Here is a 26232-nt window from a genome sequence, read left to right as displayed (position 1 = left end):
GCAAAACTTACTCAAATTGTAGCTTCAAGGGCACCTTTCCCCTGGTAAGGAATGTGTGCGGGTCGAAACGCTTACCCATTATTTCAAAATAGTAATCCAGCACAGTGTGGCAGGTGGTGTACTGGTCTCTGTGCTCCTCCAGAGTCCAGATAAACAGCCTCATTTCCTGGGGAGGGGCCTGCTTTAGGTACTCCGTTAGAGTCAAGCCTCGGCTGCTAAAAAACTCAGGCATGGTCCCAAACTTCTCTATGAGCATGTCCTGCAGGGGGGCAAAATTTAGCAAAGGAGCGAGGTCGAGCTGCTCCAGGTGGTCTGCATAGCGGTCAATGAACAGTCCAGCTGAATTCAGACCTGGGGAGAACATCAGGGGAGGGAAGAGGAAAGGTGAAATGAGCCAAGATGGCACATAAAGCCATGCACATTTGTGTTGCTGCTGAGTACTTGAATATAACCAGTAATCTAGTGGTGAGAGGGTACACAGGTATGCAGCTGGAAGGTTGGCATTGCCCTTCAATACATAAGTTGAAGTCCTGATTAACAGGAAAAATGTAATGTGTGCTGACCTGCGCTGTTCAGTTGGTGGGCCCAGTTGTGCAGCTTGGGGCTGGTGTCCAGGCAGCCGCTCAGGCTATGGATAAATACGCGGGCCCACACCCGGTTCTTCCTTTCCAGGAGGAGCGCTACAACGTCCCCCAGCGTCTCCGGCTGCCTCCCAGCGTACGACGTGCCCAGCTCATTCCCCTTGATCCGGTCTAGGTCCATCCATGGCTTAAGGTTCTCCATCAGGACAGAGATGTTGTGGCTCTCGTCCCTGAATAGGTCTTTACTCTCACTGATCTGAAGCAGAACACGGTCCCCGTAAGCTAGCCAGGTGGGGGATGAAGCTGGAGAAGGGTGTTCAACAGTTAGGAACAGAAGGGTGTTTCCTCAGTTAGGAACTGAGGATAATGTGACTAAGAGAAGCTGTGGTGTGGTCAGGACAGCGTTTGGAATGTAACAGTGATGTGGATTGCATCATGCATTTATACTGAACAAAAATAAACGATTTTACAGAGTTACAGTTCATAAGGAAATCAGTCAATTGAAATAAATTCATTAGGCCCTAATCTATGCATTTCACATGACTGGGCAGGGGCGCAGTCATGGGTAGCATAGACCCACCTACTTGGGAGCCAGGCCCAGCCAATCAGAATATGTTTTTCCCCACAAATGGTCTTTATTACAGACATAAATATTCCTCAGTTTCATCAGCTGTCTGGGTGGCTGGTCTCAGACCATCCCGCAGCTGAAGAAGCCGGATGTAGAGGTCCTGGGCTGGCGTGGTTACACATGGTCTGTGGTTGTGAGCCCGGTTGGACGTACAGCCAAATTCTCTAAAACAACGTTGGAGGCAGCTTATGGTAGAGAAATGAACATTCAATTCTCTGGCAACAGCTCTGGTGGACATTCCTGCAGTCAGCATGCCAATTGCAAGCTCCCTTAAAACTTGAGACATCTGTGGCATGGTGTTGGGTGATAAAACTGCACAGTTTAGCATGGTCTTTTGTCCCCAGCACAGGGTGCACCTGTGTAATGAGCATGCTGTTTAATCAGCTTCACTAACAGGGAAGTAAACAAATTTGTGCACAAAATTTGAGAGAAATAAGATTTTGGGCATGTGGAACATTTCTGGGATCTTTTATTTCAGCTCATTAAAACATAGGACCAACACATTACATATATATTTATGTTCAGTGTTGTAGTCACACCCTTACATTCTTTAAGGGTGAGGTCATTGAAACAGGTTCCTTTGGAAAGGAACATGTTGAATGTACATCTGGTGGAATATAATAAATGTAAGATGTCTGTACCCTTCTGTCCAACGACAATTGTCTCCCCGTTCTCCAAAGGTATCTGATCATTCTTGTCTTGCGTAGACAAAGAAGCATCTTGCCTATGTTGCTTCCGCCTGAGTTTACGATCCTCTTTGGATTTCAACTTCTTGAGACTGGCAAACAAAATGAAAAACATTGAAAACCTACAGAAACAATTGTGATGGTGTAATAAGATGTGCTTGACATACAAATCGTGTTCAGTCTGTTCAGTGTGCAGTCTGATAAAATGATTTGGGTATGGACATTCAGAGAAACTTGAGTACAAAAATATTGGGTCAACTCACCTTGTACATTTCTGATTTACTCTCAATGTTGCTGTACCCACAAGTTTCTCAATAGATGCTTCAAACTAAAGACACAGAATAATACATTCATTAGAGTGTTCTCCAAATTGGCAATGACATTTAATAACGTGCCAACTTTAAAGAAATTCCTTACCTCACATTTGACAAGCCCTGTTGAACCATAGATTTTAATATGACAGATTCTACCCAAACAGTCTGGAGTAAAGCACATTTCCTGCAGGAAATCCTGTGGGTAAAAACAGACATGAGTATACCAGTGGCAAGAGTGACCTAAAATAAAATGGTGTGCACTTTAACGTTGTAAATAGGTGTTACCTTTTCATTCTTATCAGAGAATGCTGTTGCTTTCAACTTCTTCCAACAGCTGATATGGTACTCAACTTTGCAGCTTTGGCAGCAAACCATCCGAATGAAACCCTATGAGTAAAGACAGCCGTTTGAGTGCTTAGTGAACATGTTAGGTCTTTGACTTTCATGGAGACAACTTAGGTTTAACACATTTGACATTTACCTTAAAATCTGGATCTGTGAAGTAGATTTCTATTTTGGAATGTCCGTGGCAATTCTGATGCAGACAAATGGCATCTGGTTTAGGTGGAAATTTGCACATCTCTATGGATTCCTCTAGCAGCTCCTGGTTCAGGGTTAAAATAAAACAGAACAAAATCTAAATGACAGCAAGCAATGACACATTTCCTGCCTCATTTCAACAGTTGAGTTGACCCATACGAGATCAATGAAAACGTACCTTGAAATAGCCCGGCTTAGTTTCCTCAACAATAACTTTTGTGGTGGGCCAGGTCAGTTTACCAGGTGTTATCTTTTTCTTAACCATTTGCATAGAATCAGAAAACTGTTCCAGAGCAAGTGGAAATCTACAGGGGTGAAGGAAAAAACATTTGTCAGTATACCCAGTGATGTGCAGCTAATTTCAGAGTGATCTATAAGCATTATTCCATTCGTATCTACCGGTTCTCCTTCTGATACGCCTTTCCAATGCCGTAAAAAACCAGACACTGAAACTTCCTCTCTTCAAAGGTTTTGATCTTTTCAAAGTCTCTTTGAGCTTCAGCAAGTTCCTAAATAGGAAAAACCCATTAGTACAAAGCCTAACTGAGTGCACATTTTATTTGCAGACCATATCAAAAACACACTTGAAAAGCACAGTAACGTTAGCCTCCCTTCATAGCTAGCTATTACACAGAATGTTTCTTACCTCAGGTTGACCAATCTCTATGAGTGCTGAGGCATGGCCATAAATCAGCACAACTTGGTCAAGAGCACAGAGGCCAAGTTCCTGGAGAGGAGAAAAAAAATAGTTAATTAGCTGTTAGCTACCTTAGACAAAAGCTACACTACATGACCAACATTATATGGACACCTGCTCGAACATCTCATTCCAAAATCATTGGCATTAATATGGAATTGGTCCCCCCTGTGCTGCTATAACAGCCTCCACTCTTCTGGGAAGGCATTCCACTAGATGTTGGAACATTGCTGCGGGGACTTGCTTCCATTTCAGCCACAAGAGCATTAGTGAGGTTAGGCACTGATGTTGGGCGATTAGGCCTGGCTCGCAGTCGGCGTTCCAATTCATCCCAAAGATGTTTGATGGGGTTGAGGTCAGGGCTCTGTGCAGGCCAGTCAAGTTCTTCCATACCAATCTCGACAAACCATTTCTGTATGGACCTCGCTTTGTGCACGGGGGGCATTGTCATGCTGAAATAGGAAAGGGCCTTCCCCAAACTGTTGCCACAAAGTTGGAAGCACAGAATCGTCTAGAATGTCATTGTATGCTGTAGCGTTAAGAGTTCCCTTCACTGGAACTAAGGGGCCTAGCCCGAACGATGAAAAACAGCCCCAGACCATTATTCCTCCTCCACCAAATTTTACAGTTGGCATTATGCATTGGGGCAGGTAGAGTCAACTTGCTAATGCAACCGATACAGTATTTGAATCAGGCAATGTCACCTGGTTGGCTAGCCTAGGCAGCCGATAGTGGCCGCTAGATCTGCACGATCGTCTAGGATTGATGTGCATTCCCGATAATACATTAGTGTCCCCGTGGACCAGCTCGTACATAAAGCATCCTCCATTCAGGCTGCAAAGGCATAATTTTCCTCTGTACCATCTTCATAAAACAATTTCCACCACCATTTTCAGACAACTTAAGATGTTGCACACCGCGTTCAGCCAAGGGTGTGGCAACATCATAAATTGTCAGAAAATCAGAAAATTGTGTTTTATTAAGACAGTACACGTGTTTTTTCGGCAGCTCGCCATTAAAACCCATCAGTCTAAGCCTTGTCTAAACCGGGGGCGGTTCTACTAAGCTAAATGGAATTGTTTTAAGAAAGTCATACAAAGGATCATTGATTTTCTATTAAGACCCCTTGAAGTATCAAAAAATATCAACAATTATTTGATGAAAACGTACTTGGTCTTACTGCTATTAGCCCATACAAACTCATTGAATAACAGATTCACTACATGGAACAGATTGTCCCAAAAAAATATCAGAAGGAAGTTTGTTCTGAAGGGTCTCTCCTATATCTGAGAGAAAGATCAGGAAACATTTTTTTATATTTTTTAACCCCATATTTTTGCCATTAAACAGTCTCCATATATACTTATTATTTTCAACTGGTACCGGGGGACCTTCAAACTAGTCTTGTGAGGCCTGTGGGCGTCCTAGAGCAAACCAACCGACATGTACATGTTCGTGATAGTCTCACCTTTGCACAGATTAGTGTAGCCCAAACGGTTCGGACGCTACAGATGATTTTGTGAGAAGACGGCTTTTCGGGATATCTCATGGTCTGACAAAAACCGCTCTAGCTCTGTCACCTTTCACCGCAGATGCGGAAGTGCGACATAGGCGGAGGAATGAGACGCATCCAATGCAAAAAAGACAGATGTAGCTTAAACTGACAGATTTTTAAATGGGGATTTAAAAAGAAATGCTAATTAGATTTCCACGGGGGTGGACATCAATCTTAGGGGGTTAAAGCTAGTTAAGGAAGAAGCTGCCTAGGCTACTGGTTGGCAAGCTAGCAAATATAAGCAAACATGCTTGCAAGCTAGCAAGCTAGCTAAATTGCATTGGTTAGCCATCTAAATTGTCAAGACTTTGTTGTGGCAACAACAACAAAACTCAGCTTCACAGAATGCTCACCATGGCTTCTCCTCCACATCTGAATGAGGTCTAGCAAGTGAGTGGGTGTCTCGCATGAGCAAGTCAACTGTCCTAAATGGTTTTGCTCGAAAACAAAGCCCAGGGGCGTATTCATTCTGCCAATTATGACCTACCTGAATTTGTCCAACAGAAACTCTCGTTTTGCTCCACTGTAAACGGTTTCTGTAATGAATACACCCCAGTTGTTATGCTGCACCCTTCCTATTGCATATCAATCGTTTTAGAACAACTACTCATTCAAGGGTTTTTCTTTATTTTTATTATTTTCTACATTGTAGAATAAGTGAAGATATCAAAACTATGAAATAACACATATGGAATCATGTAGTAACCAAAAAAAGTGTTAAACAAATCAAAATATTTTTTATATTTGAGATTCTTCAAATAGCCACCCTTTGCCTTGATGACAGCTTTGCACACTTGGCATTCTCTCAACCAGCTTCATGAGGTAGTCACCTGGAATGCATTTCAATTAACAGGTGTGCCTTCATAAAAGTTAATTTGTGGAATTTCTTCCCTTCTTAATGCGTTTGAGCCAATCAGTTGTGTTGTTACAAGGTAGGGGGGTATACAGAAGATAGCCCTATTTGGTAAAATACGAAGTCCATATTTTGGCAAGAACAGCTCAAATAAGCAAAGAGAAATGACAGTCCATCATTACTTTAAGACATAAAGGTCAGTCAATACAGAACATTTCAAGAACTTTTAAAGTTACTTCAAGTGCAGTCGCAAAAACGATCAACCGCTATGATGAAACTGGCTCTTATGGAGGACCGCCACAGGAATGGAAGACTCAGAGTTACCTCTGCTGCAGAGGATAAGTTCATTAGAGTTACCAGCCTCAAAATTGCAGCCCAAATAAATGCTTCACAGAGTTCAAGTAACAGACACATCTCAACATCAACTGTTCAGAGGAGACTGTGTGAATCAGGCCTTCATGATCAAATTGCTGCAAAGAAACCACTACTAAAGGACACCAATAAGAAGAGACTTGCTTGGGCCAAGAAACACGAGCAATGGACATTAGACCGGTGGAAAATTGTCCTTTGGTCTCTAGTCCAAATTGGAGATTTTTGGTTCCAACCGCCGTGTCTTTATGAGATGCAGTGTTGGTGAACGGATGACCGCATGTGCATTTCCCACCGTAAAGCATGGAGGAGGTGGTGTTATGGTGTGGGGGTGCTTTGCTGGTGACAGTTCGTCAAATTTCTGCTCTGCTAGAGCTGCCCCGGTCAACTGTAAGTGCTGTTATTGTGAAGTGGAAACGTCTAGGAGCAACAACGGCTCAGCCGTGAAGTGGTAGGCCACACAAGCTCACAGAACGGGACCGCCGAGTGCTGAAGCGCGTAAAAATCGTCTGTCCTCGGTTGCAACACGCACTACTGACTTCCAAACTGCCTCTGGAAGCAACATCAGCACAAGAACGGTTTGTCTGGAGCTTCATGTGTTTCCATGGCCGAGCAGCCGCACACAAGCCTAAGATCACTATGTGCAATGCCAAGTGGTGTAAAGCTCGCCGCCATTGGACTCTGGAGCAGTGGAAATGCGTTCTCTGGAGTGATGAATCTTAACGCTACAGCATACAATGACATTCTAGATGATTCTGTGCTTCCAACTTTGTAGCAACAGTTTGGGGAAGGCCCTTTCCTGTTTCAGCAGGAGTTCCATACAGAAATGGTTTGTTGAGATTGGTGTGGAAGAACTTGACTGGCCTGCACAGAGCCCTGACCTCAACCACATCTAACACCTTTGGGATGAATTGGAACGCCGAGCCAGGCTTAAATCAGTGCCTGACCTCACTAAATGCTTGTGTTTGAATGGAAGCAAGTCCCCACAGCATATTAATGCCCATGATTTTGGAATGAGATGTTCGACGAGCAGGTGTCCACAAACACTACATGACCAAAAGTATCTTCTGAATGCTGTTGGGCCAATGACAACATCACCTGGGGTGCGCTCAGTTTGATTGAACGTTTGCTATGTTGCGTAACAGTTTGTACTGAAAGACACATTTCCCAAAAACATTCTTGAACAGACTGAGGTGTGGCAGGGTGTGGCTTGAAGCAGTGAGTGGGTTAGCGTTGATTGCACTTGATTTGGAACCGGGCTGCCTCCCGGCGTGAGCCGGTTGCACCGTTCTGGCCGACAGCAAAGTCGGCTCAAAACAAAAGTGACTTAGGTTAAGCACGTGGGGTATTGTATAGGATTCTGTGTTCACATGCAAAAGTGACACTATGTGCCTTCCCAATGAAAACGTCTGAAAATTCAAACATATGTTTCTGAACGATTCACCATGCTGTATTGATGACAATATGACCAAGCGGCATAGATTATAGTTTCATTTGAGCAGGGCGCGCCTTCCTCCGGCTTCGCCCGGTCACGTGACGACCATAGCCTGGTTCAACCCGGGGCAGCTTAAATCGAATCCCATCAATGAATGACATATTTAAAAAGGGGATATATGCAATTGCTACATCCATTTTTTTTTTTTACTTAGAAATTATATGTACCCATTGATTCTTTAAGAATATAACTTATAAATGCCTCATGAGCTTAGTTCAGCTGGCATACCCCAACAGAACACAAAATATAACCTTGTTTTACTTCAATATTGGTAAAGAAAGTAGACGTAAACAAACACTATCACAGGACGCTGCTGAGGGGGGACAGCTCATAATAATGGCCAGAACAGAGCGCATGGAATGTCATCAAATACATGGAAACCATGTGTTTGAAGTATTTTATACCATTCCACTCCTGCCATTACCACGAGCCCATCCTCCACAATTAAGGTACCACCAACCTCCTGTGCACTATATAGCCTTAAAACATGTTTAAAACTATAATTTGGATATCTTGGACAGTCATTCCTTGCACCCTTGGCTCTGTCTATGAATTTGAGTGATTATATTTCTCCAGCCCCACCCCTCAGTTTTTTACCAAAACAGGGGCGGGGAACCTCTTATGGTTTCAACTCCTGATTCCCGCTTTAAAAGTGCAGCGGTGCATTTTGAACCCACAACCCCTCCTAGTTTTTCAACTGGAAGTTCAGAACTGCATCATTTCCAATTAATTGAACGTTACACTACGTTTCTTTCATACTGAACGCAGCCCTGAGGATGATCTCATTTTGGGAACCAATTAAACATCCGGTGAAAATAAAAGGGCAGTTTAAAACTACCACTGACAACCATTGCATTTGATAGAAAGTCATTTCACAGGCTAAAGAAAATTGGATGGAAGTGGAGTACAGTTTGAGCTGAAATTGCCCAACACCTCTGTGATAGTTTCACTGAGGGCTGATTGTGAGAGGGACACAGTTCTGTGCTGTACCTTTGGTGTGCTGGTCTCCAGGATGCTAAGGGCCTGGGAGAAGGCCTGCTCTGCATTGCGGCAGCGCTGGTCGGTCAGGGCCGTGTGGGCTTCCTGCACAGCTGACACCAGTGCATCCCGCACACTGGGGTCTCTGGAGCTGCCTGATACCGTCTGAGTGGGAAGGGATATCAGTGAGTCACTAATAACACACAAAGTTCTCTAAACAAACATGTAGGTGAAAACTACTTCTGTAGAAAAAAACAATTTAATGGGATGAATATACTATGTTTCAGAGCCAGGGAGGTGGTGGGTTAGACTCGCAGGAGGGGAGGCCACAGTACATTTTGATAATGAGATGCATGCCATTAGTACGGAGGAAAAGTTCAAAAGTTATGGCAAGAAATACAAGGCAGGAAATGCACCAGCATTTGTTTTGCGTTGTGAAACCAACTGAAATTCTGTTTGAGCTGTAACATGAGATCATTGCCACACGACGTGTCTACCTTTTCCTTTGACTGCTTGTTTCTGCTCTTCCCTTTCGATTTCTCTGAAGCGCTGGGCTCTGGCTTGCTGATCTTTTTATCAGCCATTTCACTGAAAAGAAACATAACTTTTAGGAGTTGAAAATGCTAACTTTCGCTGAGTAGCCTACTGTAGTCAATGGCACTGTACAAAAAACTTGACTGAATATCTCCAGTGTTACTTGCACAGATCTGTAGGCAGTTGGTGTACAACATGATTCAACAAGCACTGTCAAGCATTAACCAAGTTAGCAAGAACACACATACCACACACACGCACCCCACAAAACTTCTAATGTAAACTAACGCGTGTCTTACGTGCTTTTCCTATACACAATTTTAAAAAGAACACAACGATTCAGATTCTTGGTAGTGTTCAATAAAGCAGTTACGAAGTGAAACAGAAAATATCCATTGCTTCAGATAAAGCCTGCATTCTTTTTCCACTGCTGGGGTGGACCAAAACACTTAATTTGCCATCATACTGTTCATTAGTGTTGTCACGACACCATATATTTAAAAAATAAATCAGGTTTGGTATCACGATACTTGATACAATACTCCGGCAAAAAAAAAAAGGCGTATTATTAGCCATAGTCACAGAATGGCACTTGATCCAGACAGATCTTTTGAGTTCAATATCATTACATTTTTTAATGCATGCATTAATGAACCTATTTGGCTGTTTTTTTAACCAAAATACATAACGGTAATCATTCATTTGAATGGCAAATCTCTATTGATAAACTGGGTAAATTAAGTAGCATATGACTATTCACAATACAGGTGAAAGCATATTCAATAGGAATGTGTGCATGCATTGAGTTATTGAGCTTGTTTTGGCTGATTTCATGGGGCTACAGATGAGAAACAAATCTGCTTCCCTTCCATCTGGGACTTCTATTATACTGATCAACAATATTTACATAGAAGAAGCAATCTCTTTTATAAAAGTGTGCTCTCTCTTTAAGACCCATGATGTCATTCACACACCGTCAGTTCGAGGTTTGAACAAAGATAATCTGGAGGAGGCGGGGAGACTGAATAAAGTTGTGACAATCAGCTTTGAAATCTGAAATATTTTGAGTTATGATTAGCATATTATCAAAATTCAAGGTACTGAATTTATGTTAGCTTCAGCTGTAAGCTAGCATAGAAAGTTAGCCTACAAAGCTGGAACCTAGCGGTATCTTCTTACATTTTAAAGTGTTCTAGCCTGTAATGGAATTTATTTTGCCAAGAGTAATTAACAGTTTCAACATCCCGTGTTGCACTATTCAAGTGTGTTAACTTCTGTGCAGCATAAGTGGTGTCAGGGTTGGGTAGGTTACTTTCTAAATGTAATCTGTTACAGTTACCTGTTCGATTGTAAACGGTCATCTAACTTTTGGCTTACCCAAACTCAGTAACATGATTACTTTCCCCGTAAGAGGCATTAGAAGACAAAAACGAATATTACCAATTGAACGACATCTATTGCAGGATAAAATCAATGTTAGCGTTTACATAGCTGGCCATAAATGAATGTTGCATTTGACTCTTCTAACGCATTGCTTTCTACTACAAATACGATTAGGCTATATCTTTACATTAAAAACCTCTCTCAATCAGTAGATGACATGCAACCTCTGACAGAAGTACCGAACCATTTTATGTTCTAGTATCGAAAAAGTACTGAAGTTTCGGTATACCGTGCAACACCCTACTGTTCATATGCACCAACTTTACCACTAGTTGAACGGCATTGCTTTACGCCAAAGATACCCATTTGGGATCAATATACTGCAATAAATCGTTCTTCCCCACTCAACAGAAGACCTGGTCTGTTGGTCTGGCAGTGAGGTAAGCCTAATGTATTACAAACCCTGAAAAAAGATTGAACATAAAACTCACCCTTTCGTCTCTTTAGGCGCCTTGGTATTATTATCCACCGAATGTGCTCTTCCTGCACCTTTCACTAGGAAGAAAAGGGTTAGCTTCTGAAAACTCAGAGAAGAAAACATGATGCTCCCTGTGCAAAACCAGCAACTTGGCAAAGAAAGTGGTGGCATGTGCTCTTAAAGAGACAGCTCAAGGAAGTCAAAAACAACCAGAAGGTTATGATAGGCTGCAAGACAACAACTGGCTGAACTTGTTAGGTATTGACATAAGCAACTGACTTACAGTACCAGTCAGAAGTTTGGACACACATACTCATTCCAGGGTTTTCTTCATTTTTTACATTGTAGAATAATAGTGAAGACATCAAAACTATGAAATAACACATATTGAATCATGTAACACAATAAAAAGTGTTAAACAAATCAAAATATATTTTATATTTGAGATTCTTCAAATAGCCACCCTTTGCCTTGATGACAGCTTTGCACACTTGGCATTCTCTCAACCAGCTTCATGAGGTAGTCACCTGGAATGCATTTCAATTAACAGGTGTGCTTTCTTAAAAGTTAATTTGTGTAATTTCTTCCCTTCTGAATGCGTTTTGAGCCAATCAGTTGTGTTGTGACAAGGTACGGGTGGTATACAGAAGATAGCCCTATTTGGTAAAAGACCAAGTCCATATTATGGCAAGAACAGCTCAAATAAGCAAAGAGAAACAACAATCCATCATTACTTTAAAGACATGAAGGTCAGTCAATACGGAACATTTCAAGAACTTTGAAAGTTTCTTCAAGTGCAGTCACAAAAACCATCAGGCGGCATGATGAAATTGGCTCTCATGAGGACCGCCACAGGAAAGGAAGACCCAGAGTTACCTCTGCTGCAGAGCACAAGTTCCTTAGAGTTAAATGCACCTCAGATTGCAGCCCAAATAAATGCTTCACAGAGTTCAAGTAACAGACACATCTCAACATCAACTGTTCAGAGGAGACTGCGTGAATCAGGCATTCATGGTCGAATTGCTGCAAAGAAACCACTACTAAAGGACACCAATAAGAAGAAGAGACTTGCTCAGGCCAAGAAACACGAGCAGTGGAAATCTGTCCTTTAGTCTGATGAGTCGAAATGTGAGATTTTTGGATCCAACCGCCGTGTCTTTGTGAGAGACAGTGTAGGTGAACGGATGATCTCCGCATGTGTGGTTCCCACCGTGAAGCATGGAGGAGGTGGTGGGATGGTGCTTTGCTGGTGACACTGTCTGATTTATTTAGAATTCAAGGCACACTTAACCAGCATGGCTAACACAGCATTCTGCAGCGATACGCCATCACATCTGGTTTGCGCTTAGTGGGACTATCATTTGTTTTTCAACAGGACAATGACCCAACACACCTCCAGGCTGTGTAAAGGCTATTTGACCAAGAAGGAGAGTGATGGAGTGCTGCATCACATGACCTGGCATCCACAATCACCCAACCTCAACCCAATTGAGATGGTTTGGGATGCGTTGGACCGCAGAGTGAAGGAAATGCAGCCAACAAGTGCTCAGCATATGTGGGAACTCCTTCAAGACTGTTGGAAAAGCATTCCAGGTGAAGCTGGTTGAGAGAATGCCAAGAGTGTGCAAAGCTGTCATCAAGGCAAAGGGTGGCTATTTGAAGAACCTCAAATATAAAATACATTTTTGATTTGTTTAACATTGTTTTGGTTACTACATGATTTAATGTGTTATTTCATAGTTTTGATGTCTTCACTATTATTCTACAATGTAGAAAATTGTAAAAATAAAGAAAAACCCTTGAGTGAGTAGGTGTGTCCAAACTTTTGACTTGTACTGTATATCAAAAGCATCTCTAGAGGAACCTAAACATCTGCATTGTATTTAATGCATTGTTATGATGAGTTTCTCTGGTGTCAAGTAATTCAGGATGCAATAGTATACTTAAACAATTATATGGGTAGTTAATACAAAATATTTAATAGAGACAGTACCGGGTTCGTCTAACAAATGGCACATGCTTTGCCTCTTGTCATCCGAACTACTAGACAAAGAAAATCTATCTTCTTATAGTCCATGTTATATATTAAATAAATATATTATAAATAATATATATAAAAATTTTAAAATTTTTGTAAAGTGGTTGTCCCACTGGCTATCATAAGGTGAATGCACCAATTTGTAAGTCGCTCTGGATAAGAGCGTCTGCTAAATGACGTAAATGTAATATTGCTTCCACAACATCTGGTAACCATCAGTTGGCACTCCCTTCTTTGATGGTATTAACTTGTACCCCAAGTCAGTATATTACATCTATCAATCATTCTAAGATAAACTTCAGTAAGCTCCCTCGACATACTGGAATCCTTGGTATTCAGACCTTGTGGTTCCCAAGAGTCACCTATCTAATAGATTTAACCTTGTTCCCACAACACCATAAAAAGACATAACATGCATAAAAACAAAAAAGCCAAACTATATTTGCTTCCATTTAAACTGAACAAAAAGAAACGCAACAACTCCAAAGATTTTGCTGAGTTACAGTTCATATAAGGAAATCAGTCAATTGAAATAAATTAATTTGGCCCTAATCTATGGATTTCACATGACTGGGCAGGGGCGCAGACATGGGTGGGCCTGGGAGGGCATAGGCCCACCCACTGGGGAGCCAGGCCCAGCCAATCAATGATTTTGTCCCCACAAAAGGGCTTTATTACAGACAAATACTCCTCAGCAGCCCCCCCCCCCCCTTTTAGTCCCCAGAACAAGGTGCACCTGTGTAATGATCATGCTATTTAATCAGCTTCTTGATATGCCATACCTGTCAGGTGGATGGATTATCTTGACAAAGGATAAAATGCTCAATGACTGGGATTTAAACAAATTTGTACACAACATTTGAGAGAAATATGCTTTTTGTGCATATGGAACATTTCTGGGATGTTTTTCAGCGCATGAAACATGGGACCAGCACTTTACATGTTGCGTTTATATTGTTGTTCAGTGCATTTCAACCCTAACAGAAGAGTTAATTTCTAGCAAATTAGAAATAGTAGCCAAAAACCTCTTACCTGGTTGTGTCTGGCTTTCCACCTTGACTTCTGAGCCCTGTGTTTGGTGACATGAAAAACAATTAAGAAATAAACAATTATTCCTAAAACATGGATGACAGACTGAACAAAAATAGAAAAACGCAATATGCAACAATTTCAACGATTTTACTGAGTTACAGTTCATATAAGGAACATCTGTGAATTTAAAATTCATTAGATCCTAATCTATGGATTTTATATGAGCTGCTGGATATTGACGGGAACTGGAACACGTCAATCTAGAGCATCCCAAACAAGCTCAATGGGTGACATAGGTCTGGTGAATATGCAGGCCATGGAAGAACTGGGACATTTTCAGCTTCCAGGAATTGTGTCCAGATCCTTGCGACATGGGGCTGTGCATTATCATGCTGAAACATGAGAAATGGGGGCGGATGAATAGCACGACAATGGGGCCTCAGGATCTCGTCACGGTATCTCTGTGCATTCAATTTGCCATCGATAAAATGCTATTGTTTTCGTAGCTTATGCCTGCCAATACCATAACCCCACCATGGGGCACTCTGTTCACAACGTTGACGTCAGCATACCACTCGCCCACACAACGCCATCTACCTGGTACAGTTGAAACCGGGATTCATCCGTGAAGAGCACACTTCAACAGCGTGCCAGTGAGCATTTGCCCACTGAAGTTGTCGTAGAAATGTTATCAATATACTTATTAAAAATCAAAGTTCTTAAAGAGTTTTTGTAGAATCAAGATATACTTTATTACACAGAGCAACAAAAGCCGAGCTGATCTGCAGAGCAACTAACTCCCAATACTTGGCCCTCAGTTTATATACAATTTCCATTTCTGCTCATTTTACATACTTTTTAGCTTAAACCTTCCCAGTTCAGTTTCTCCACTATTGTTTCCAAACTTTCATATTTTGACTGCTCCGCCCACTCTATTTATGATAGTGGCGAAATCTGACTTCTCCTCCTATATATTCAGTTTGAAAACAATAGTGGCAGAACAAAGCTTTCTCATGTACAAAATAACAGAGCCATCTCCTGGCTCTGCTCTGTTTATTCTAAAACATATTTATCGATACTTAAATATAGTTTAAACATGGCAGGTCTATAACCAATTCTCGACTATATACATTTAAGACATTCCTAATGCAATGCCTCATACATAACAGTATATCAATCAAGAGCCATGTCCTGACTCTGGCTCCCTCCTTGTGTACCACACTCCGTATTCACTTAGTCGTACTGCTTGTCTTTATGATTAACTATGTTTTAATCTTTATAGTCTTAAAATATTTACTATGTTTAACCTATGGTCTGACCTTGTGTATCACTCGGTACAATGGCTCTGTATGGTCTACTGAAAAATACCCAACAAAGTCTGTTATGACGCCAAGCTGCAGTCAGGTCAAGACCCTGGTGAGGACGACGAGCACGCAGGCGTCCCTGAAATGATTTCTGACAGTTTGTGCAGAAATTCTTTGGTTGTGCAAACCCACATTTTCATCAGCTGTCTGGGTGGCTGGAGAAATGCTCACTAACAGGGATGTAAACAAATTTGTGCACCAAATTTGAGAGAACTAAGCTTTTTGTGCCTATGGAAAATGTCTGGGATCTTTTATTTCAGCTCATGAAACATGGGACCAACACTTTACATGTTGCATTTATATATTTGTTCAGTGCATTTGGTCTGCAAAACAGTCCTAACAGTATTACTCACAACAGGACTTATTTTGAAACATTACAATGTCCATGAGATGATGTCAATTCTATAGCTGATCAAACAGCTCATTGATCAGTGCACAACACAATCACCAGTTGCTGTACTTGAAACTACTCTTGGATTAAGTCCTGTTTGTACTCTGCAAGGACTTTTTTGTGGACAAAATGTGTCACCCTGAATGTAATTCATAGATTAGGGTACTGAAAGTTGAGGCTGAGGTCTGAGTAACTGACCTTGTTCTCAGGAGCAGTGTTTTTAGTGGAAGGCTCAACCTTACTGGTGGGTTTAGCAGTCTGTTGTTGTGACTCTGTTGTGTCTGCTCTGGTGGTACTCTCTGTTCTGTAGATAACAGTAAAAACACCAGGGTTACACAAATTCAAAATGATCCACAAATGCATGATTGCCATTGGTTCGTAAACACTATTGTACATACCTTCTACTTGAAACTTTCTTAGCTGCAGTTTTATTCAGTCTTCCAACTAGAAATGAATAGTTTATACACATGAAAAGAAACATCACAATCAAAGATATTACATACAGACTGAATGATCTAGCAAAACCAGACTAGATCTTTCAACAAACAATTCTAAACTTAGAACAATTTAGAGGAAAAACTGCTTTTGAGGAACAAGGAACAGAGCTGGTAAAACAACCACAACCTACCCAAGACTCAGATTACAAGAGTAATGAAAGGAAATACATACCGTAAACCAATGGCAGGACATTGTAGGCTACTTCTGTTTGACCACAACATAAACAAAGATGTTTCTCCTCCATATCTTCCCCCAAAGGAACTGAACTTAATGTCTTAATATGAAGGCACCCTCTGGGTAGGGTTAGGATTAGCCACCCCCACTTCCTACTATTGGTTATGCAAAAAATCTATGGCCACTGTCAGCATATGACAGAGGTGTATCGGTCTTCGCATGAAGAATGCACTGCAAATGGGACAAGCTCTGGTGAGGGTTTTTAACCGTCCCTCTGATTGGTCATGGTAATCGCTAGGAGTTTTACAAGGCGCCAAATTAGTCTTGGTAACCACAAGCCACATTTTACAATCACCCCCGAATTTATCCTAGTAATTCTTATGGTTTCCTACAAGATCAGCTGGTTTTAATATGAAGTTCAGTGGATGAATTTCCCCGTTACCTTTGCGTTCCTCTGCCTGGTGGCGCTTGCTCTCCTCGATCTCTATGTTGAACTTGGCATATTGCTGCAGCAGGTCCTTCATGCCCTCTGAGTCAGCCTTGCACAGGGTCTGGCCCCACTCGTTGGCCTCTATCGCCCGCTTGTGTTCCCCCAGGAGGAACAGCGCCTCACAGTACCGGTAGTGACCCTGCCATACACAGACCACAGGGGAGGGGAAGATACCATAATTCACAGCCATACAGACATCTTTTTAGGAATGTTGGTACTTTGGGCATTAACATTCCATTACAATCACGCCACATATCCTTTTTGTAGAGTGTTGAGGCATCTCACACTGAAAAAAACATTTCGATTTCAGTTCAATAGAACTAGCTAGCTTGTCAGTCAATCAGAACAAAGAGCTCATTAAAATGTATTCATTTCACCACCATCAGTGGGTTTGATCCTCAGAAATTTCTGATAAACCTTGCTTAAAGGGATAGTTCGGGATTTTGGCAACGAAGCCCTTTATCTACTTCCCCAGGGTCAGATGAATTTGTGGATACCATTTTTATGTCTCTGCGTTTGAAGGAAGTTGCCAACTAGCTTTAGCAGAATTGCTAACTAGCATTAGCATGACTGGAAGTCTATGGGAACAGCTAGCATACGCAGAGACAAAAATGGTATCCACGAGTTCATCTGACTCTGAGGAAGTAGATAAATCCTGAAATATCCCTTTAAGCTGAGGGCAATCGCACTGGAAATTCAGATGTGACTGGGAGAATTACATTTACATTTGCGTCATTTAGCAGACGCTCTTATCCAGAGCGACTTACAAATTGCTTACCTTTGCCCACTCTGGTTGTATTAAAGTGGCTCGTTTTCCATCACCAACAGCTTTTCTGTAACAACAAATAATGCCTTTGATCAGTAAACATGTTTAACGGGTCTGTGTAACAGTGTCCTACACAAACAGGTTTGTTTATAGTTTGTGAAGGACTTACAGATATTTTTCACTACGGATATAGCAAAGCGCTCGGTTCCCATAGATAATGTGGTTTTCAGGGCTGAAAAATAGATAGGATTATGTTATCAAACAATAATGAATTCAATGACATACAAATAAAGATTATTTATGAGTAGTCAAAGTATCCCATTCTGGTCCATTTTGACAGACAAAATGGGAAAGAAAGTCGTGATAGAGGTCAAGTAGTGTTTACACTTCAGAGACATTTATGGTGCCATAAATTGACATGTTCAGCAGGGTGTTAGTCACTTGAATAAAACACATGGATACCCCATGAAATCAAAGGTACCTTGACACCAGGGACAATAACACATTGGGAAGAGGTAATGCACAGATAATCAGAGAACATGGGAAACTGCCTGACTTGTTATATTGTCCTCAAACATACAAATAGTATGTAAATCAGATGTTAAAACCACTAAAAAATACAACTTACTGATATTTGATGGCTTTTGAGTAACACTTGACTGCTGCATCATATTTCTTTTTCTGAAATTGATCATTTCCTCTAGTCTTCATCTCTTCACTTTTCTGCGCAAATAAGGAGGGGGAAAAAGTTTACAAAATCCTAATAGAAAACACGTCAACAGAATGAATGTAATGTAAATCCAGAGATAGGTTAGTGTAAATCATATCTATCAACTTAGTTAATCACAAAAATACATTATCTGCTGTACTGTACATCTTCTAAAACATTATCAGGGGTTGGATCCGGTTCAGGGAATAGAACAGAAAACTGGAAAATAACAAAATTGTTGAAGAAATATAAATGGAAAGAAAGTGATCCATACCGTTCCGGAACGTCGCCGTTATTTTAAAAGCATGGGAACCGGTTAATAAAGTTATTTTACGTTCCAGGAATTTTTTTCTAGTCCCACAACACACCTTAACAAAGTGCCTATGCAAAGCCCTCACTCGGTTACTCAGAAACTTATTCCAGGATCTGCCTGCAAAATGAAAACCTTTGCCTGTGCATGTTTAGGCTACCTGCCCCTCCCAAAGAATAGACTACTGTGCTGACGTTACAAGCTTGATTCAGAAGATAGATTTTTAATTAGCTACAGAAGAATGGATTAACTTTTTCAATGCTAGTTAAGGATTCTATAGACCTAGTTATCACATTTCACGTTGGATTTATTAACAACAAAAAACATATTTTTTTATTCTGGTGCCACTCTGCACACAAGCTTGTTAGCTAGCTCAAAGGAAATGCAAAGTTCCTCTATAGAAGCCACTCTTCCTAGGTATAATTTTGTGGACGTAATTTAGATAATGCATGTCATAACAAGATTCCCAGCGCTTCAACCCTCCTCAACCCTCTCTCGCTCTCTCCCCACCCGCATAATAAAATAAATATGTTATTTCACAGGCTAAAAAAAGGAACAATATAAACAGTACTTTTTTGGTTCGAACCGGTTCAGAACATTATTTGCTGATCGGAACAAATTGTGGTTCTGTTCAGAAATGTTGGTTCCAACCGAATTACTACAATCGTCACCATCTTTACATAAAATAAGGAGAGGGCATTGGGTCCTTAAAGGATGACAAATTATGATAAATTACAGGGGTTTTTTCTTACCTCAATAGACCATTGGCAGGGGCCCTGTGCAAGCTCTCGCATCATTTTTTTTCTGTTGACTCCCATAGCCTGTGTATAGTGGGAATCTGATGAGAGAAGAAGTTCATGTTCGTATTGGGACCCATTCACTGTTAACCAAGTAGCCAGAGCAGGATAAACCATGTCATATTTTATTCCCAGTAACCTGTCAAACCTCTAAACTCTAGCCCAATGGATTCAAAGTCGGGATCACAAGGGAATTGCAGTGGGGGTCACCAAATAAAATACAAATTGTATTTTTGTTTTTTTTTGGGGGGGGGGGGGGGGGGCAAACAGTTAAGAATACAGATTGTATGGGACAATATACAAACATTTCAGAAATAACCTCAGGTATTTATTGGTTCTTAATTTTGATTACAAAAATTACATGTAATGAATTGAACGTTATTTGATTTTTAAAAAAAATGAATTGGTAATCAGCTGAAAAAGTTTGAATACCACTGCTCTAACATATCTACCATGTTTTACCTTTCAGCCTCTAAGCTACCTACCACTAAGCCCTGAATGGGTATAAGATCTAGTGTGAGAAGGCTGTAAAAACACATCGTTATGAGGCTTACACAGACAGTATATCATCAGACCACCATATTAACAGCAATGGAGGACACACTGCCTGACTGAGTGGTTCTTACACTCAGTGAAGATGAGCTGCAGGGCGGCAAAGCAGTTCCCTCTGGGGCCCAGCTCCTCAACCCGCTGCTTGATGCGGGGCTCTCCTGTCCGCTCCAGCCAGTGTATCGCTTCGTCCAGGACCTCTGGCACATGCTGCCACAGAGTTACCAGTCAACAAAACACATTTTAGTCTTAACCATCCTCCCAATAATTATTAACTTGTATAGCGCTTTTTACTACAGAAAATAAATTCAAAGCACATAAAACATGTTTGTTTTTTTAAATTGAGATGGTACAGATGGAGATTGAACGTCTCCATTTTGGCTTCGGATGAAAGGGTGGGGGTTGAGGCAGTTTGTATTGGAAAGGCAGTGTAGCTTCAGCGGAGGGGGCATCGATGGTACAGCCTGAGAGAGACAAAGTCTAACAGGCCCGGGCCGCTTCATCAGTGTACCACTTCCGCTTCTCCGACAGTCAGTTCCTCCATAGGACCCACTCTTCCGTAGGTACTGGTCCTCACCTGGGTGATGCCACGGCTGCTGAAAAGCCACCACATCTTGGCAGTGGGCAGCAGGTAGCTTAGTGGTTAAGAGCGTTGTGCCAGTAACCGAAAGGTCGCTGGTTCTAATCCCCGAGCCGACTAGGTGAAAAATCTGTCGATGTGCCCTTGAGCAAGGCACTTAACCCTAATTGCTCCTGTAAGTCGCTCTGGATAAGAGCGTCTGCTAAATGACTAAAATGTAAAAATGTAAACGGTTAAGAACAGTTCCTGAGCCTCTTCTGCAATCTCTGGACACAGCATGCAGTACTTACTGCAATTCTTCCCGACAAATTAAACAAATCCGGGGCTGCATTATTTGAATCCAAACAACCATCCAGCTTGCTAGCTATAAGCCAAAAAATATATACTTTTCATCCCGATTCTGCAACTGAGTCAAGACCAAAAAAACCTAAATATATATAATTGTGTACAATATTTACAGAGCTCTCTGCCTAGGCGACTCCACGGCAACCATAAGACAATACACCAAATCGGCAATGGGTGGGAAGATAATGCGCACCAGGTTGCTAGATATTCCATGCGACAAATCAGGTTGAGGGTGACTTATAACCGGTGCCCCTGCACATTGACTCTGTACCAGTACCCCCTGTATATAGCCTCGCTACTGTTATTTTAATGCTTTTATTTTTTACTTACAGTTGTCGGAAGTTTACATACACCTTAGCCAAATACATTTAAACTCAGTTTTTCACAATTCCTGACATTTAATCCTAGTAAAAATTCCCTGACTTAGGTCAGTTAGGATCACCACTTTATTTTAAGAATGTGAAATGTTAGAATAATAGTAGGGAGAATAATTTATTTCAGCTTTTATTTCTTTCATCACATTCCCAGTGGGTCAGAAGTTCACATACACTGAATAGTATTTGGTAGCATTGCCTTTAAATTGCTTAACTTGGGTCAAACGTTTCGGGTGCCCTTCCACAAGCTTCCCACAATAAGTTGGGTGAATTTTTGCCCATTCCTCCTGACAGAGCTGGTGTAACTGAGTCAGGTTTGTAGGCCTCCTTGCTCACACATGCTTTTTCAGTTCTGCCCACAAATCTTCTATAGGATTGAGGTCAGGGCTTTGTGATGGCCACTCCAATACCTTGACTTTGTTGTCCTTAAGCCATTTTGCCACAACTTTGGAAGTATGCTTGGGGTCATTGTCCATTTGGAAGACCCATTTGCGACCAAGCTTTAACTTCCTGACTGAGGTCTTGAGCTGTTGCTTTAATATATCCACATAATTTTCCTTCCTCATGATGCCATCTATTTTGTGAATTGCACCCGTCCCTCCTGCAGCAAAGCACCCCCACAGCATGATGCTGCCACCCCCATGCTTCACGGTTGGGATGGTGTTCTTCGGCTTACAAGCCACCCCCTTTTTCCTCCAAACATAACGATGGTCATTATGGCCGAACAGTTCTATTTTTGTGTCATCAGACCAGAGGACATTTCTCCAAAAAGTACGATCTTTGTCCCCATGTGCAGTTGCAAACCGTAGTCTGGCTTTTTATGGCGGTTTTGGAGCAGTGGCTTCTTCCTTGCTGAGCGGCCTTTGAGGTTATGTCGATATAGGACTCGTTTTACTGTGGATATAGATACTTTTGTACCCGTTTCCTCCAGCATCTTCACAAGGTCCTTTGCTGTTGTTCTGGGAATGATTTGCACTTTTCGCACCAAAGTACGTTCATCTCTAGGAGACAGAACGCGTCTCCTTCCTGAACGGTATGACCGCTGCGTGGTCCCATGGTGTTTATAGTTGCGTACTATTGTTTGTACCGTTTTCTGAGGTCTTAGCTGATTTCTTTTGATTTTCCCATGATGTCAAGCAAATAGGCACTGAGTTTGAAGGTAGGCCTTGAAATACATCCACAGGTACACCTCCAATTGACTCAAATGATGTCAATTAGCCTATCAGAAGCTTCTAAAGCCATGACATCATTTTCTGGAATTTTCCAAGCTGTTTAAAGGCACAGTCAACTTAGTGTATGTAAACTTCTGACCCACTGGAATTGTGATACAGTGAATTATAACTTAAATAATCTGTCTGTAAACAATTGTTGGAAAAATGACTTGTGTCATGCACAAAGTAGATGTCCTAACCGACTTGCCAAAACTATAGTTTGTTAACAAGACATTTGTGGAGTGGTTGAAAAACGAGTTTTAATGACTCCGACCTAAGTGTATGTAAACTTTCGACTTCAACTGTATCTATTGTTTACTTAAGACTTATTTTTCTTAAAACGGCATTGTTGGTTAAGGGCTTGTAAGTAAGCATTTCACTGTAAGGTCTACACCTGTTGTATTCGGCGCATGTGACAAATCAAATTTGATAATGCAATCAGCGATTCACATTTAAGAGCACCAAACAGGACGTTTCTGTTTCCTTTGCTTGGCTATGTACCAGCAGGGTGTAAATAGATTCCTGAGTTCTTAAAACAATGAATATTGGCACCCCACTCTGTGGCTGCCTCACAAACACTAAGTAGCATGTTGCCCCATTTTCCAGGCATGAAGAGCACATTATTGTTTTCTTATGAATAACTACTGTGCTGAGTGGATACTTCAACATTAGAAAATAGAGAAGACACCATGTTGCTCAAACATTTTTGTAAGATATGAGCAAGAGAAAGCACTGAAAATGTATCATATTTTCATTTTCAATGCGGCATAGGCATGCATTACACTTACCAAGTTAAATTTATTGCTTATCCAGATCATATGCCTTGTTTGATCTTCTAATAACTGGAAGAGAAAACAAGTGACAACATGAGCATTCTCAGATTCAACACTGCAATTCCTGTATGGTTCAATTTTGATTTTAACAAGGAACGTACACATCCTTTTTCCATCGCTCTGAGGATAGCTTCCAATATTTCTATCTTGTGCAGTCTCTTCAGACTCAAGTCATTGCTGACGCTAGAGAAAGTAAAAATAAAAAAAAGTGGGCATTAACACTCTGTACTAAGGAATGACAAATGTGAGGCAGGGGAGTTACAATTAGTTTGCAAGTCATTGTTCTTACTTTGAGTCTAGGAAGCCCACTTGAACAGCCCAGCGTGTGGTGTTGTGATTCTCTTGACGCAGCAGAATGTGGTACCAAAAGGCACACAATTGCATCAACTGGGCCGCCTTCTTTTTCAAAATGACAGGGATTTTATTCCATCGCTCATATATAACATCTGCAACATAAAACACAGAATGTGTTTACAAATGAAAATGTAAGTTATTTTTTCCATTTAATCTTCAATCACACATCAACCTCCACCTTGAAAATATGTTTGTACTCTCTGATAGTGGAGGGTCTGGATCACTCCTGTCCACTCCCAATACCCATTTCCAACCACAGTGAGTGTGTGTCAGTACTAGCTAGCTAGGTATTTATGTGTAAGGAACTAGTTAGTGTTCTCAAAATCAAATCGTATTGGTCACATACACATGTTTAGCAGATGTTCTACTTCTTACCTGGAGGTTGTAGGGCTACAAAGGGACTGTCTATGTCATAGATCTGGTGAAGAAAACGATGTTAATAATATAATGACGTACTGCTACATTATATTTATTACATTGTCTATTTTCAAATGTATCTAGTAAGCTCTCCTGTCCTAAATTACTTCACTATTTCAAATGACAGTCAACCATCCTTGTTACTCACAAGTTTCGCCCCGTGTCTGATGTCGCAGTCCACAAACTCTGGACCGGAGTCTGAATCTGACATTTTGGGAAGTCTGAAACAACCAAACTAAATCATACAGATTTAGTCCAGTGACAATACACACTAAATGTTAACTAGTTAGATAACATTAAATGATCTAGCTACCTAAATTATATCAACAAACTAGCCAACTTAGCTAACTAGCTAATGCTAACTAGCTAATGCTAACTAGCTAATGCTAACTAGCTAATGCTAACTAGCTAGTACTACTCAACGAACGTGTACCAAGTTAACGTACCACATGACGGGGCTAAAACAGGCTAACTAGGTAGCTATGTTTGGAGATGGCTAACGACGTTAGTAACGTTACGTTACGTTAGTTAACTAAACCAAAATGATAGCTAGTTCCGCGTTCAAATAACTTGGCTAACAAACGTTACAACTCAATTGTGTTTCCTAACAAAAGTATAGATGAATAGATAGCGAAGTTATATATCCATCTAATAGTGAATCATTGTTTGGTTAGCTAACTGTGGGGGGGGGCATCTGGCTGACTGCAAGGACCCTCGAACTCACCTTGAAAGTTAGCTAACGTTAAGCAATCGTTTGGCTAGCTAGCAACTTCGCGCAATTCTTACCTGTCTTTGCAGCGGAAAAAAAACATTTAGCTATCTCGAGCGTGAAGCACAGTTACACAAGCTACAAAAAAAGAATGTACAGCATACACCAACCTGCCTTTCTTGTTCTCTTCCTAAAAGAATTTTCACTTGTATTTTATGGCGACATGCTCAGTTTACCACAGGTCAGGCGTTGCTGGCATTGTGAACATTGTGACATGAATGTCACGTCAACATACATGCGGCAACATTTCAAAATAAAAGTCTCACTGATTTTTATTTTACTTGACTCCTACAGGACGTTTTTCAGATTTAAAATCACAATAATAGTTTAAAGGGACAAACATACACGTATTGAAAAATATAATTTATTAGTGAAATCAATTAACAAAGATCGTTTTACTGTCTCATTTTATTTTTATTTTTACTACTACACCAGTTAAGAGTTGTAGTTTCAAAAAAACTAAAACAATACCAACACTGTTGCTGGAAGTATTAATGGTTTTGAACTACTGTCAACTCTTAACTGGTGTATTGCGTGATTTTAGGCATGCTCTCTCTCAGTGGCGACGTGTCATTCAGGGCAGGTGGGGCTGCCCCACCATTGTTGTTTTTTCTTCTTCTGTTTTGCATGTTATTTTGGCATTAATACATGACACATATCAGTTTGCCAACAATGTCTCCCGAGTGGCGCAGTGGTCTAAGGCACTGCATCGCAGTGCTAGCTGTGCCACTAGAGATCCTGGTTCAAATCCAGGCTCTGTCGTAGCCGGCTGTGACCGGGAGACCCATGGGGCGGCGCACAATTGGCCCAGCGTCGTCTAGGGTAGGGGAGGGAATGGCCGGCAGGGATGTAGCTCAGTTGGTAGAGCATGGTGTTTGCAAAGAGCCAGGGTTGTGGGTTTGATTCCCACCGGGGTATGAAAAATAGTATGAAAAATTAAAAAAGATCATGTATGCACTCACTAACTGTAAGTCGCTCTGGATAAGAGCGTCTGCTAAATGACTAAAATGTAAAAAAAAGTCATTGAGTTAATAAAGCCGCATACAAACTTGGTCTCTTTTTTGGTTTCTTGAGTAAGGCAGCTCCAAAATGCAGGTGTTTCAGCCTAGCTCAGTGCTTTCTGTAGTGGGGCAGCCAGCG

The 26232-nt window shown here is 41.2% G+C and overlaps 1 protein-coding gene across 2 annotated transcripts in view; it reads right to left on the bottom strand.

Moving 5' to 3' along the window:
* The window catches only part of LOC311136401 (E3 ubiquitin-protein ligase TTC3-like), a 35139-nt gene extending 9850 nt beyond the window's left edge, over positions 1–25289 (bottom strand). Inside the window, exons 1-28 of one of the 2 annotated variants that reach the window (XM_084170507.1) lie at positions 25203–25289; positions 24472–24558; positions 24282–24324; positions 23842–23998; positions 23654–23735; positions 23508–23561; positions 20287–20419; positions 19616–19701; positions 18473–18567; positions 18014–18076; positions 17857–17911; positions 17031–17217; positions 16315–16360; positions 16115–16220; positions 14162–14198; positions 11105–11168; positions 9194–9284; positions 8709–8861; positions 3396–3476; positions 3149–3258; positions 2928–3054; positions 2691–2813; positions 2495–2596; positions 2313–2405; positions 2159–2223; positions 1851–1987; positions 564–884; positions 76–351 (exon numbers count right to left, since the gene is read on the bottom strand). In XM_084170507.1, coding sequence (XP_084026633.1) covers positions 76–351; positions 564–884; positions 1851–1987; positions 2159–2223; positions 2313–2405; positions 2495–2596; positions 2691–2813; positions 2928–3054; positions 3149–3258; positions 3396–3476; positions 8709–8861; positions 9194–9284; positions 11105–11168; positions 14162–14198; positions 16115–16220; positions 16315–16360; positions 17031–17217; positions 17857–17911; positions 18014–18076; positions 18473–18567; positions 19616–19701; positions 20287–20419; positions 23508–23561; positions 23654–23735; positions 23842–23998; positions 24282–24324; positions 24472–24534 — 2950 coding nt within the window. In that variant the 5' untranslated portion in view covers positions 24535–24558; positions 25203–25289. The other variant, XM_084170508.1, reaches the window with a different exon arrangement.
* Positions 25290–26232: the final 943 nt, after the last annotated feature.

This window comes from Coregonus lavaretus (assembly GCF_964263955.1).
Source record: "Coregonus lavaretus genome assembly, chromosome: 10".
Taxonomy (NCBI): Eukaryota; Metazoa; Chordata; class Actinopteri; order Salmoniformes; family Salmonidae; genus Coregonus; species Coregonus lavaretus.
This window is presented reverse-complemented; position numbering and strand designations above follow the sequence as displayed.